This window comes from Leptonychotes weddellii, chromosome 1 (assembly GCF_054177405.1).
Source record: "Leptonychotes weddellii isolate Sample4059 chromosome 1, ASM5417740v2, whole genome shotgun sequence".
In the NCBI taxonomy this organism is placed as follows: Eukaryota; Metazoa; Chordata; class Mammalia; order Carnivora; family Phocidae; genus Leptonychotes; species Leptonychotes weddellii.
In genome coordinates, this window is record NC_138369.1 from 43,620,760 (window position 1) to 43,634,254 (window position 13,495).

The 13,495-nt window shown below is 39.1% G+C and overlaps 1 protein-coding gene across 3 annotated transcripts in view; it reads left to right on the forward strand.

Annotated features, from left to right (window-relative positions):
- The first annotated feature begins 3 nt into the window (after positions 1-3).
- Positions 4-13,495, forward strand: part of THUMPD3 (THUMP domain 3 tRNA guanosine methyltransferase) — a 23,227-nt gene continuing 9,735 nt past the window's right edge. The window contains exons 1-5 of one of the 3 annotated variants that reach the window (XM_031031513.2): positions 4-106; positions 1,427-1,715; positions 2,780-2,857; positions 11,116-11,592; positions 13,084-13,214. In XM_031031513.2, coding sequence (XP_030887373.1) covers positions 1,461-1,715; positions 2,780-2,857; positions 11,116-11,592; positions 13,084-13,214 — 941 coding nt within the window. In that variant the 5' untranslated portion in view covers positions 4-106; positions 1,427-1,460. Of the gene's footprint in view, positions 124-608; positions 886-1,426; positions 1,716-2,779; positions 2,858-11,115; positions 11,593-13,083; positions 13,215-13,495 lie in introns of those variants that run through there. The other 2 variants (XM_006752426.3, XM_081821737.1) reach the window with 2 other exon arrangements.

The window sequence follows — 13,495 nt, forward strand, 5'->3', positions numbered from 1 at the left end:
CCAGCTCTGCGCAGTTGGGATCGCGCAGCCTGACTTCCGTTTCCGGTGGAGTCGAGGCGGCTTCCGGCGGCGTGACCTGAGCGCGTTGGTCTGGCGGAGCAAGAAGGTCTGCGCTGGCGGCCGGTAACCGGGCAGTGGGTGGGAGCGGCCGGGTGTGGCGCATCTGACCCTCGGGAGGGAGGGACGACCTTTGTCTTGCGATCCGAGCCAACACCGAACTGGACTTCAACCCGATCCTGTTGCGGAGCATTTTTTGTTGCTTCTTCTAGGCCTTCACCCGCACCCCGGGATTCCTATCACTGGGGCCCTGTGGGTGTGAGTCGGGAGACGTGGGTTTCATTCTAGCCTGCGCCACTGATCGGCTCTCTCTGACCCTGGGCGGGATATGTCTGTCCTTTCGTGGGCTTCAGCTGCTTTATTTAGAAGATGGAAGTCGTATTCTCAGGGATTATAAGCTCCTTTGGGGCTGGAACTGACTTTTATTAGTGTTATACACTGTCGCCTGCCCGGGCACGGAGCAAGAACAGGTACTCTGTAGGTACTCTGTGTCTGCTTGTGTTGTTTTGGGTCACAAAACCTTTGGGAAATCTAGTGAGCGCTATTGATCCCCACTACCCACCTCTCTAAATTCCGCCCCGCCCCTCCGCTTACAGACAGGATGTTTCACAGATACCATTGCCAGTCCATGGATCCCAGAGCCTGGCCTGTAGTAGACATTCAAACATTGGCAGTCATTATATCGTAGATGTTCAGTTCATCTTTTTTAAATGTACGACTCACTATCCTCTTCACAGGAGGAAGATAGATATCCTCTTAGAAGGTTTTAATCGTGGGCCTGGCAGTATGTTCTTCTCACTTAAGTCTCCTAACAACTCTAGAAGAGAGGTATTAATTCCCGTTTTTGCAGATGAGGAAATTTAGGAATAGGAGAATAAACTTGTTTTAGGCCATTCACCTTGCGAAAGGTGAGGGCAAGAATTCAGACCCGTATCTGCAATTCCAAAGCCCTATGTTCTTAACTACTGGCTGAAAAAGGACTAGATGTAGAAGTGTATTTGAATGTGTTCTAGCAGCCACTGTTGGGGAATTGTTAACAGTATGTGGTGGCTATTATCAACACAGATGGTCCCAAACCAGACATTTCATGCTGTGGAAATACTATTTCTCTGTCTCCTTTTCTTCCGTAGCATCTATATTGCTTTTTAAATAATAGCACAGTTTACATCCTGTTTTCTGTGCCCATGTTCTTCAATCCTTTTATCTTTGGGGAATATTGATTAACGTGTGTTGACTTCATATGGCGGTATCAGTTGTGTTGCCTTGTTATTCTGCTAGCCCTCCAAAGCAGGTGTTTTTAATTATAGTTGAACTATGAGGTGATATGTTTAGGCATTATCTCTTTTTCTTTTTTGTACTGCTTTTAAAGGGACTGTATTAGGAATCTTGGAAGCACTGCCAACATGTCTGATGTTCAAGAAGCCACTAACCAACTCTTGGATGTGAACCTTGATGAGAACTGGAGGTCTATACAAGTGACAGGAAGTGATCCTAGAAGTGAGTCTGAGCACCTCCAAGTCACTGTTGGAGCCACTGTACCTACTGGTTTTGAGCAAACAGCTGCAGATGAAGTGAGAGAGAAATTGGGGTCATCATGCAAAATCAGCAAAGACCGGGGCAAGATATATTTTGACATTTCAGTGGAAAGTCTGGCTCAGGTTTGAATGAAGCAATATTTAAAATAGTTTTCTAAAAAGGTCATTTTATGATTATTTTCTGGCTTACAGACCCCTCTTGAATCCTTTTTGCTTTTCTTTGCTCTGCCCCACGTCTGGTGATTTTAAAGTATTACTCATTTTCCATCCGGTACTGATTTGTAGGTTTGACTAGTAGGTTTCCTATATTTTTAGAAGTGATCCTAATATTTCCTAAGGATGAGTTTCACTAGAAAGAATCCTGTGTGACTTTTGAAGAAATTCTGAATATCTGCCAAATGTCTTTGAATTTCTTTACTTCAACATCTAGCTGAAGTTTAGACTTTGGTGGTGAAGCAGATAAGGAGAGATTTTTCTTTTAATCTGTGTCAAAGAAATTCTTGCTCAAAAGTAATTAGGAATCATTGAAGGGAGAAGTCGTCAGCAAACTGCCATCCCACTTGAATAAAAGCTAACCAATATTCATTACCATATAAGCATCGTGAGAGCAGGAATCGTCTGGGGTTTTTTGTGTTCTTAGTGTCTGGCATATAGTAGACACCCAGTAAATATTTGGGGGATGTATTGGCAAGCAGATATTTTCTACCCAGTATCTTAGTTAATAACCTCAGCAGCTTTGTGAAGATAGGTGCTTTTATTACCCTCATTAATCATTAGGCTTAGGAATAAGTAATTTCTGCAGAGTCGCTCAGCTAGTAATAACAGCTGGACCTCAAACCCTGTGCTCTTAACCACTGCACTCTACAGTGTACCCTAGGGAGCCAAGAGGGAAATATGATAAAGCCCCACTTGACTTTATCTTCCTTTCTCCCCTAAACCTGTGTTTCCCCAGTAGCACTTCAAGCTATCTTTCCATCTTCCTTCTTACGTTTCTGTAGGGAAATAGAAGCTAATGGGTAACCAAAAACATGGGAGACTGGGGATATGGGGAAAATTTAAAGTACAAATTACAGGTATTAGCTTCTTTAAAATGTTTATACCTAATTTTTATATTTAAATGTTGATAGTTCATGTGATTCAAAAGCTTTCTTAGAACTTTGTTTCTAACATTTTTTTCTCTTCTCCAGGTTCATTGTCTGAGATCAGTTGATAACTTATTTGTGGTTGTTAAGCAGTTTAAAGATTACCAGTTCAAAGAAACAAAGGTGAGTTTTCCCAAACATGGTAGCTGACTTTCAGCCATCTTCCCCAAAGAGATTATTCCCACATTTTGCATTCTATCGTCTAGCATTACTGCTCCTTTTGTAATATAGAATACTGGGAGGCTTTTATAATAAAAATCTGAAATTTGTTGACAGCCCATTCCAAAAGTTGTTTTTATTTATTTATTTATTTATTTTTAAAGATTTTATTTATTTATTTGAGAGAGAGAGCATGAGCAGGGGGAAGAGACAGGGAGAGGGAGAAGCAGACTCCCTGGTGAGCAGGGAGCCCGATGTGGGACTCGATCCCAAGACCCTGAAATCATGACCTGAGCCAAAGGCAGACGCTTAACGGACTGAGCCACCCAGGCGTCCCTTTATTTATTTTTAAAGATTTATTTATTTGAGAGGAGAGAGAGTGTGTAGGGGAATAGGGGCAGAGGGAGAGGGAGAATCTCAAGCCAACTCCCCACTGAGCACGGAGCCCAATGTGGGGCCTGATCCCACAATCCTGAGATCATTACCCGAGCTGAAATCAAGAGTTGGACACTTAACTGACTGAGCCACCTGGGCACCCCAGCCAAGAGTTGTTTTTAAAAAAATGAATATTGTGGGTAGTGGGCAAAACAGGTGAGAGAGGGTCAACAGGTACAAACTTAAAATTATAAAATAAGTCCTGGGGATGTAATTTATAGCATGATGACTGTAACTACTGATACTGTACTGCATATTTGCAAGTTGCTAATAGAGTAGATCTTAAAAGTTTTCATCACAAAAAATCTTTAGAACTATGTAGGGTGACATGTTAACTAGACATTGTGATCATTTCGCAATATATACAAATATTGAATCATGGTGTACACATGGAAACTAAAATAATATTGTATGTCAGTTACATCTCTTTTGTAAAAGATGAAAGAATAACAAAAAATAAGTTAAAAGTCATTAATACAGAAAAATCTTGAAGTGTATTAGAAACAAAATAAATTGAGTTTCTTACAAAAAAGTATATATTTTTTGATTTTTTTTTTTTTTTAGATTTTATTTATTTATTGGACAGAGAGAGACAAAGCGAGAGAAGGAACACAAGCAGGGGGACTGGGAGAGGGAGAAGCAGGCTTCCCACTGAGCAGGGAGCCTGATGCAGGGCTCGATCCCATGACTCTGGGATCATGACCTGAGCTGAAGGCAGACACTTAACGACTGAGCCACCCAGGCGCCCCAAAAAAGTATATACTTTAGATTAGCTTTGCTTATATATAGAATTGCTTCCAGACTGTGAATCAAAGTGACTGAATCATCTACAGATAACACTTTCTCTCACAGTTCTCCTTTTGCCCTTTCTTCTCTAACTTCATTTTTTGAAATAAAGTCAAAACAATATCTAAATACTCCTTCATTTGTTAAGACAACAGCTTTGTTTCCAATTTGTACTTAGCATCTGATTCCTAAATACTGATATGCTGCCTAAGTTGGAAGTTTGAAAAATGGATTGCAGTAAGGCCTTAGTATTTTTCCACATTGTTTTTTGGTCAGGTTTCCAGAGTCAGATGCTTGAAAGCTTTTTTCTTTCAGTTTTATTGCCTATATTAGAAACAGTGTGTTTTTAAAATCTGTGATATACTGCCTAATTCTCTAGTTTTTATTTATTGGCAACAGGTTGATTTCCAAAGCATTATTCAGTAACTGATCAAAGTGATATGAACCCATAGTCTAGAGAAAATAAAACCAGACCTAAAAGAATTCAGGCTGAAAATAGATTAAAATTTTATTAACTAAAAATGTAACTTTCAGCACTAGTATTATAACCCTGCAGACTTCTGATAATTATTGTCAACTGAATCATATCAATAAAACTAGAATATAACAGGCAGGCTACTGAAAATTTTTGCTGCTTAGTATTTGGAAATTTTAACAGCCAATTCTGTACATGAGTAAATGCTAACAGGCATTTTTAAAAACTATAAAAAAATAAATTTAAAGAACCCTGTAAAGTTCCATCTTAAATTCTGGCCTTTATTAATATTTTCTTAAATTCCTATGTTTTTGGCATCTTAGAGTTTGCATTAGTTTGGGTGGTTTTGAGCTCTACTTGGAGGTGGATTTGATACTATGTAGTGGTTCTACATGAGCCAGCTTTTCAGAATTGCTTTGTAAGTAACTGCAAAAGAGTTTGCTGGTAGATGTCCCAAAAGAAGAGCAGCAAGGATTAAGGTAGATTTTCAGATCTGTACAAGGACGTGTATGTGACCATGAAAAATTGTTAAGCCTTTCCCTTTATGGATTTATGATGCAACATAGCCCCATACCCTTGTTTTTAAATATTTGCTTCTTGCTTTCTGTTAACTATCAGTTTGTTTGTGGCATTATACTGTCCCATATCTTATAAGAAGCATATTAATTAGTATTTTAATAAGTCCTTTTTAAGTATTCAGATATCATGAATTGATTAACCTGTTTAAAAAAAAGGGGATATTATTTGTGCTTTATATGGGTTTTTTTTTAAACTAGGTAATACATGTACTTAGAGCAAAATTGTAAAGACCCAAAGGATATGCAGTGAAAAGTGTTTGTTCCTCCATCCCCAAACCATGCAGTTCCCTCCCTTGAGGTAACAACTTCTACCAATTTATTGGATATCCCTCTAGAGATATTTTATAAATATTTGCATTTTATGTACTTACACAAATGAAAGCATGCCACACATACTGTTCTGTGCTGTGCCTTTTTCTCCTATATCTTGAAGATCGTGCCAGTATCATGTTGGATTTCACTACATCATAATTCAGGCATTCCCATTTAGGACATTAGGGTTTTCACACTCTTGTTACTACAGTGGTTCAGCAAATATCCTGTATATATCCATCTACATATTCAATCTGTGGGTCATTTTTCTGTTTAATAAAATAGTTTATCTTACCAGTACTTATTGCTAGGTCAGAAATGTTTGGTCTTGGTCTGTCACATTTATGTTACACACATTCAGCTTTTTCTTATTTAAAGTTTATGTGTTCTCTTCGCATTTTTCCACATTGTTTTATACTAGTATGGAAAGTTTTGTTTTTGTTTTGTGTTGTTTAGTTTGGTGCTGAAACCCCGGCTGTAAGGTTTCTTCTAGCTGTTATTGTAACTACAACTTTTTTTTTTTTTTTTTAAGATTTTATTTATTTATTTGACAGAGAGAGACACAGCGAGAGAGGGAACACAAGCAGGGAGAATGGGAGAGGGAGAAGCAGGTCTCCCACAGAGCAGGGAGCCTGATGCGGGGCTCGATCCCAGAACCCTGGGATCATGACCTGAGCCGAAGGCAGACGCTTAACAACTGAGCCACCCAGGCTTCCCATAACTATAACTTTTAAACTACTATTTTATGTAGTAGTTTTTGAATCCCTGCTAAGAGCAGTGATGAAGTTAGCATATTTTCCACATCTCCCCTCCTCCTTTTTCACCCTCCAATTTTATTATTTTCTTAGTGTTGACCCCCGTGCTTTTATTTATTTATTTATTATTAATTTTTTTTTAAGTAGGCTCCACACCCAACATGGAGCCCAAAGTGGGGCTTGAACTCATGACCCTGAGATCAAGACCTGAGCTGAGATCAAGAGTTGGAAGCTTAACCAAATGAGCCACTGAGGCACCCCAACCCCAGTGCTTTTAAATACTTTTACTAATCAGCTTTAACGTCTGTCCTTTTATCTCTTCACAGAGGAAGATGTCAGCATCTCTTTCCTTCCTCCTTTAACTACATTCCAATTTGTGATATTTACAAATGACAGATTCTGCTTGTAATCATAATCCCTGTTTTCTTTTTATCTCTTGAATGGCATGAGTTCAGAAATGATTGCTTTTCACCTTTACATTTGATGAAGAGTTTAGGTATAAAATTTGGAGTCACACTTTTCTTCCTGAAAAATATTGTAGGCAGTATTCTTTTTCTTCTAGCATTAAATGTTGCCATGGAAAATTCTGAAGGCATCTTGTTTTTTTCTCCTTTATTTGTTGCTTTCTTGATATTTTTGCTTCATGCCCAGATTTTATTTGTAATCTCTGAAGTCTTACAAGTTCACCAGGATGTGTCTCATTGTCAGTAATGCCTTGTCAAGACATGTCAGTCTATAAAGAAGTTCATATCCACATACATTTTTTGAAATTTTTCTTGAATTATTATTATTTTTTTTATTAAGTAAACTTTACACCCAGTGTGGGGCTCAAACTCACAACCTTGAGATCAAGAGTCACATGCTCTACCAACTAAGCCAGTTGCCCCTAAATTTTTTCTTTCATTATCTCAAATCCTTTCTTCACAGATAAACCATTATACATATGTAGGATCTCTTGACTTTCTTTCATGTTTTAAGATTTTCTTTAATCTTTTTTTTACTTTTGCCCACTTGCGTTGTATTTGCTTTACCTTTCTCCACATCCCTTACTGTGTTTTCAGCAGTGTCTTTTGTATGTGGTGCTTTCAATATGGTCTTCATTTTGCAGTGGTTTTATTTTTTCATTCCACTTGATTCTTTGAACTCTACAAGCTCCTGTTTAATCTTTTTATGGTGGCTCACCTCATCTTTCTGCTTTTATATCTCCGCTTGGAGCTCTTATTTAACCAAGGTATTTCCTCATTCCATTTTTTTTCTATCATAATATGCTTGATCACAGTTTTCACTGTGGCACTGTCTTTCTGGTCACTGTTTTCTCTCTGCTCTTTGTTTTTCTGTTCCTTTCCTCCTTTGTCCTTTTTTTTTTTTTTTTTCCTCCTTTGTCCTTTTCTTATGTTCATATAAATCTCGTGCTGATAACTTTTGATGATTGCTCATCTGTGAATGAGGAAGTTCCTCCTGGACCTGCTGCTGATAGGAGGCTCCTGTGGGAGGAACCAGGAACTGTTCCAGGACATCAAGAAATTCCCCTGCTTGCTGTTTAAGTTCCTTCTGACACGCGAGGCCCTATAGCTCAGGGGTTAGAGCACTGGTCTTGTAAGTTCCTTCTGACAAAGGGTTGTAGGTGAATGAGGTCTCTCTTCCTTTTTTTTTTTTTTTAAAGATTTTATTTATTTATTTGACAGAGACAACAGTGAGAGAAGGAACACAAGCAGGGGGAGTGGGAGAGGGAGAAGCAGGCCTCCCGCTGATCAGAGAGCCCAGTGCGGGGCTCGATCTCAGGACCCTGGGATCATGACCTGAGCCGAAGGCAGACGCTTAACGACTGAGCCACCCAGGCGCCCCCTTCCTTTTTTTTTTTTTAACAGCTTTATTGAGGTATAATTTCCATACTATTGCATAAGTTCTTTTAACCAGTACTTCTCTCTATCCTGAAGAGATCAGCAGCTTCAGGGTTATTTACACTGTAAAACATCTCTTTCCAAGCTCTACCTTATCAACATAGCAAATAGAGCATGTCTCTAAGATTCCTTGTTTAGCCTCCATTTCTCTCCCTTGCTTGTTCTTGGTATAAATGAAGTCCAGGGAAGCTCCTTCTGTCAGTATACATACTTCTCTGCTATTCCAAAGAACAGTTTATTTGCTACAACTTCGCAGACTGCTCTAACCTTTGAATCTATAGGCATTCTTCCTCTGGTGTTTTCCTGCACCTCTGTTTGACCTTCACTACACTTGGGAATTCTTATGTTAGAATTGTTATGTTATGGTTCAAGGTTACAGGTATGTAGATTCTATTAAGATAAAGTCGTTATTTCCGTTGGTGGTGGTGTTTAGAATGGTGTCTGGAGAAAGAAAGGGGCTGTGCCGGTGTTCTCCATCACATTAAACCTCCAAGTCCTATAGATGCCCTTTATAAAAGGGAAATAATTTGTAAATACAATTGAATTTGCCAAACCAAAATTTACCATTATTCATCAGGTTTCAATTAGTATCAAAACCCTCCCTCCTCCCCATTTCAAGTCTCAGTTCCATCAGTGAACACTGATCTCTTTCTAATTTGATCGTCAGTAGCATATATTGTCTATACTCTACAATAGAACTCTACACTGTCCAACACAGTAACCACTAGCCATTAGCGTGTGAAATGTGGCTCATGTGATTGAGAAACTGAGGTTTGTTGTTGTTGTTTTTTTAATATATATATATTTTTAAATAAGCTCTACGCTCAGTGTGCAGCTTGAACTTAATGACCCTGAGATCAAGAGTCACATGTAAATAAATAAAACATTTTTAAAAAATAGTCACATGTCCTACCAACTGAACCAGCCAGGTGCTCCTGAGCTTTTCATTTTAAATCATTTTACTTTCTTTCTTGTATTCTTTTATTTTTAAAGATTTATTTATTCGAAAGAGAGAGAGTACACAAACAGGGGAGGGACAGAGGGAGAAGCAGGCTTCCTGCTGAGCCGGGAACCCCACCCAGGGCTCAAACCCAGGCCCCCAGGATCACAACCTGGGCTGAAGGTGGACCGCTTAACAACTGAGCCACCCAGGTGCCCCTCATTTTACTTTCAATAGCTACATGTGGCTAATGGCTGCTGAATTGGACAGCATGGCCCTGTACCACCCATTTTAACATTAATCACATTATCCAGTAGCCATTTATTGAGCACTATTTGTATGCCATGGACTGTTGTAGACATGTGGCTTACAGCAGTGGTCAAGACAGGTCAGGTCCTTTCCACCCGATTTCTGGGAGAAGCCTTGATGGTGAACAAAACATAAACCTAGTAACTTTCAGATAATGCTGAGCTCTGTAAAATAAAATGGGAAGAGAATGACTTGAAAGGACAGCTTTATGAAGAGCAGGTCTCTCAGAGGATATGCCTTTTAAATTACTATTAATAATGAGAAGGGAGCCAGCAGTGCAGAGACCACATGAAGCAAGTATCTTCAAAGTAGAGGTAAAAAGGGAGTGGGGGAGAGAACAGTTCTGAAGTGATGTAAGAGAAATAGGCAGAGGTCAGATTATGTTGGGCTCTTCGAGGAATTTAGATATTATATGTGCAGTGGGAAGCTACTGAGGGGCTTTAAGCAAGGGAGGGGCATGATCAGATTTACTTTTTTTTTTTTATTATACGGCCGTTTAAAATCTTTAATCAAATTTTATCAATTACCAGCCATATTACATGCCATGATTTAGCTTTCTATAAACAACTTTGCTTTCTGTCTACAAATCAGTGTCAATGAAATAAAAAATAAAACAGTATCCTAGGCAAAGAACTTTATTAACCTTGTTTCAAACTTTATTCCCAGGTTTCTTCAGCTTAATTAGCTGCAAAGAGTGAATTGTGTATAAGCAAAAACTGTAAAGAGCTGCAGTGTTCAAGGGGCTTGGACTTAAAAATATTAGAGATCTAGATTTTATCAGATCCATGAACAAAATTTTAAAAAGCAGTCGTAATATAAAATAGCAGCCCCCAGTAACTTCTTCAAATTTTATCTTCTTCAGAAGTTGACTCAATTCAGTTTGCTTCATTCTTGGAAGCTTCATTTTAAAAAGATTCTGGGTGCGGGTGCCTGGGTGGCTCAGTTGGTTAAGCGACTGCCTTCGGCTCAGGTCATGATCCCGGAGTCCCAGGATCGAGTCCCACATCGGGCTCCCTGCTCAGCGGGGAGTCTGCTTCTCCCTCTAACCCTACGCCCTCTTGCGCTCTCTCTCTCACTCACTCTCTCAAATAAATAAATAAAATCTTTAAAAGTAAATAAATAAAAAGATTCTGGGTGCTATTAGAAATTGGAGAGATACATTTTTCACTGCTTCTGGTTTCTTTTTCCTTTTAAAAAATACTAATTTTTAAGGGCACCTGGCTGGCTCAGTCAGTGGAGTATGCAACTCTTGATCTTGGGGTCGTGAGTTTGAGCCCCACGTTGGATATAGAGATTACTTAAAAAATAAGTAAATAAATAATAATACTTCTTTAAAAATTGCTTTTAAAAGTAGTATATATACATAGCACAAAATTCAGAAGGAAGTCAGTCAGTGAGAGGTAAATTGCCCTCCCTCCCGTTTTTCATCCACCCACTTACCCTCCCTAGAGGCAACCATTTTTAATAGTTTCTGATTGCTTACATTTTAATCTTAAAGCCCAACTTCTGGTCTACCAGTCTAGTATTATTTTTAAGTTGCTTAATTTGTATTTATCTTAATTTTCAATGAAATTTTAATTTCTTTAATCGTAGACATTATTTTATTTCCTCTTCTGTTTTGCACTCCAACCACCCCCAGTGTAATGATTAATGTAGTCTATAGGCAAAGTGTAGGATTTGTTCAATAAAAGTGGTGAGAGATGCATGGATTTCATTCTCTGTCCTTTATAGGAAGAAGTTCTAAAGGATTTTGAAGAACTGGCTGGGAAGCTTCCATGGTCAGACCCTTTAAAAGTATGGAAAATTAACACCAGTTTCAAGAAAAAAAAAACAAAGCGCAAAAAGATGAATCAGAGTTCAGGTAAAGAGAAGATTGATAATGGACAAGGAGACAAGACAGATGAGAAAGATGATAAAAAAGGATTCACTAACAATACCTTAGATTCCCATATCTTAGACTATTATGAAAATCCAGCCATCAGAGAAGAGATATCAACATTAGTAGGTGATGATTTGGCATCTTGCAAAGACGAGAAGGATGAAAGTTCAAAAGAAGAAACTCATCCTGAAGTGCTGAAGTTTAGAGTCACATGCAACCGGGCAGGAGAGAAACATTGCTTTTCCTCAAATGAGGCTGCAAGAGATTTTGGGGGTGCTGTTCAAGATCACTTTAAGTGGAAGGCTGACATGACCAACTTTGATGTGGAGGTACGTACAGGCTCTGATTATGATGATTCAAGAAGGCTATCACAGATAGGTAGCATTTTTAGACTAACCAATTTTATGGGCGGCTACATTGTGGCCACAGAGCTAATAGGGTGTGGTTAACAGGAGCATGCGCTACGAGACAAATCTAGATTCAGATTTTGACTCTACAACTGCCTAACTTTGGACAGGATACTGTCTCGGAGCCTCTGTTTTCAAGTGGAGCCATCAGTAGCATATACTTTTAAGTGTGTCCTGAAAGTTAAATGAGATAATACATTTTGGTATTTACTAAGTGCTCAGTAGATGGGCGCTATTAAGACTTGAGTTTTTTGGGGCGCCTGGGTGGCTCAGTCGGTTAAGTGGCTTGCTTTCGGCTCAGGTCATGATCCCAGAGTCCTGGGATCGAGCCCCACATCGGGCTCCCTGCTCAGTGGGGAGTCTCCTTCTCCATCTGCCTCTGCCTGCCACTCCCTCTGCTTATGCTCTCTCTCTCTGGCAAATAAATAAAATCTTAAAAAAACAAAAAGACTTGAGTTTTTTAATCTAGTATTTTTTACATTATGTGGACTTTCAGATTATAAAATTCAATCAGAATTAAAGCAGTTATTTTGGTTTTTTTGTGTCTTGGTTGTAGAGTTTTACTACTTAAAAAAAGTGGAGTACATATTTAAAATAAACCCCAGCCTCCTGGGGCACCCGGGTGGCTCAATTGGTTAAGCGGGTGGCTCAATTGGTTAAGCGACTGCCTTCGGCCCAGGTCCTGATCCTGGAGTCCCGGATGGAATCCCGCATCAGGGTTCCTGCTGGGGGTGGGGCGGGGGGGGGGTCGGCTTCGTCCTCTGCCCCTCCCCCCTCTTGTGCTCGCTCTCTCCCTCATTCTCTCTCAAATTTCTCAAAAAGTTAAAATTTTAAAAAATATGTATAACCCATAAACCTACAAAATATGTTGATATTGTAAAAATTCACGGAATATCTGCTTATAGTAACTTACAGTGAATGAAAAGAGTAAAACAGGTTTTAAAATTTAAGAGTACATACTAGATGATTTCATTTATATGAAGTTCAAAAAAAGAAAACTAATTTGTGGTGGTGGTAGTCAGATTAATGATTACTTTTGGTGGGTACCGACTGTCAGAGGACAAGGGGAGCCTTCTGGCATGTGCTAGAAATATTGTATATCTTTATCTTGGTGGCAGTTACACAGTGTATATAGGTAAAAATTCCCTGAACTGTATATTTGGGATTTGTCCACTTTATGCAAAGTATAGCTCAATAATAAAGTAAAAAAAATTAATTAATAAAAAATTTTAGTGCAGTGTGAGCAATCCTAAAGCTTTTATTCTTTTTTTTTTTTTTTTAATTTTCTTTTTAAGCAATCTCTACGCCCAATGTGGGGCTTAAACTCACAACCCCAAGATTGAGAGTCACATGCTCTATTGACTGAGCCAGCCAAGTGCCCCTATTTTATTCTCTTTTGTTTTTCTTTTACAGGTTCTTTTGAACATCCATGATAATGAAATTGTTGTGGGCATTGCATTGACAGAAGAGAGTCTCCACCGAAGAAATATCACACATTTTGGACCTACAACACTTAGATCTACTCTTGCCTATGGGATGCTTAGGTAAGAGAATGGGTTTGCTATCTAGATTAAAGTGACACCTTGGGGGGCGCCTGGGTGGCTCAGTTGGTTAAGTGTCTGACTCTTTTTTTTTTTTTTAAAGATTTTATTTATTTATTTGACAGAGAGAGACACAGCGAGAGAGGGAACACAAGCAGGGGGAGGGGGAGAGGGAGAAGCAGGCTCCCCGCAGAGCAGGGAGCCCGATGTGGGACTCGATCCTGGGACTCCAGGATCATGACCTGAGCCGAAGGCAGTCGCTTAACCGACTGAGCCACCCAGGC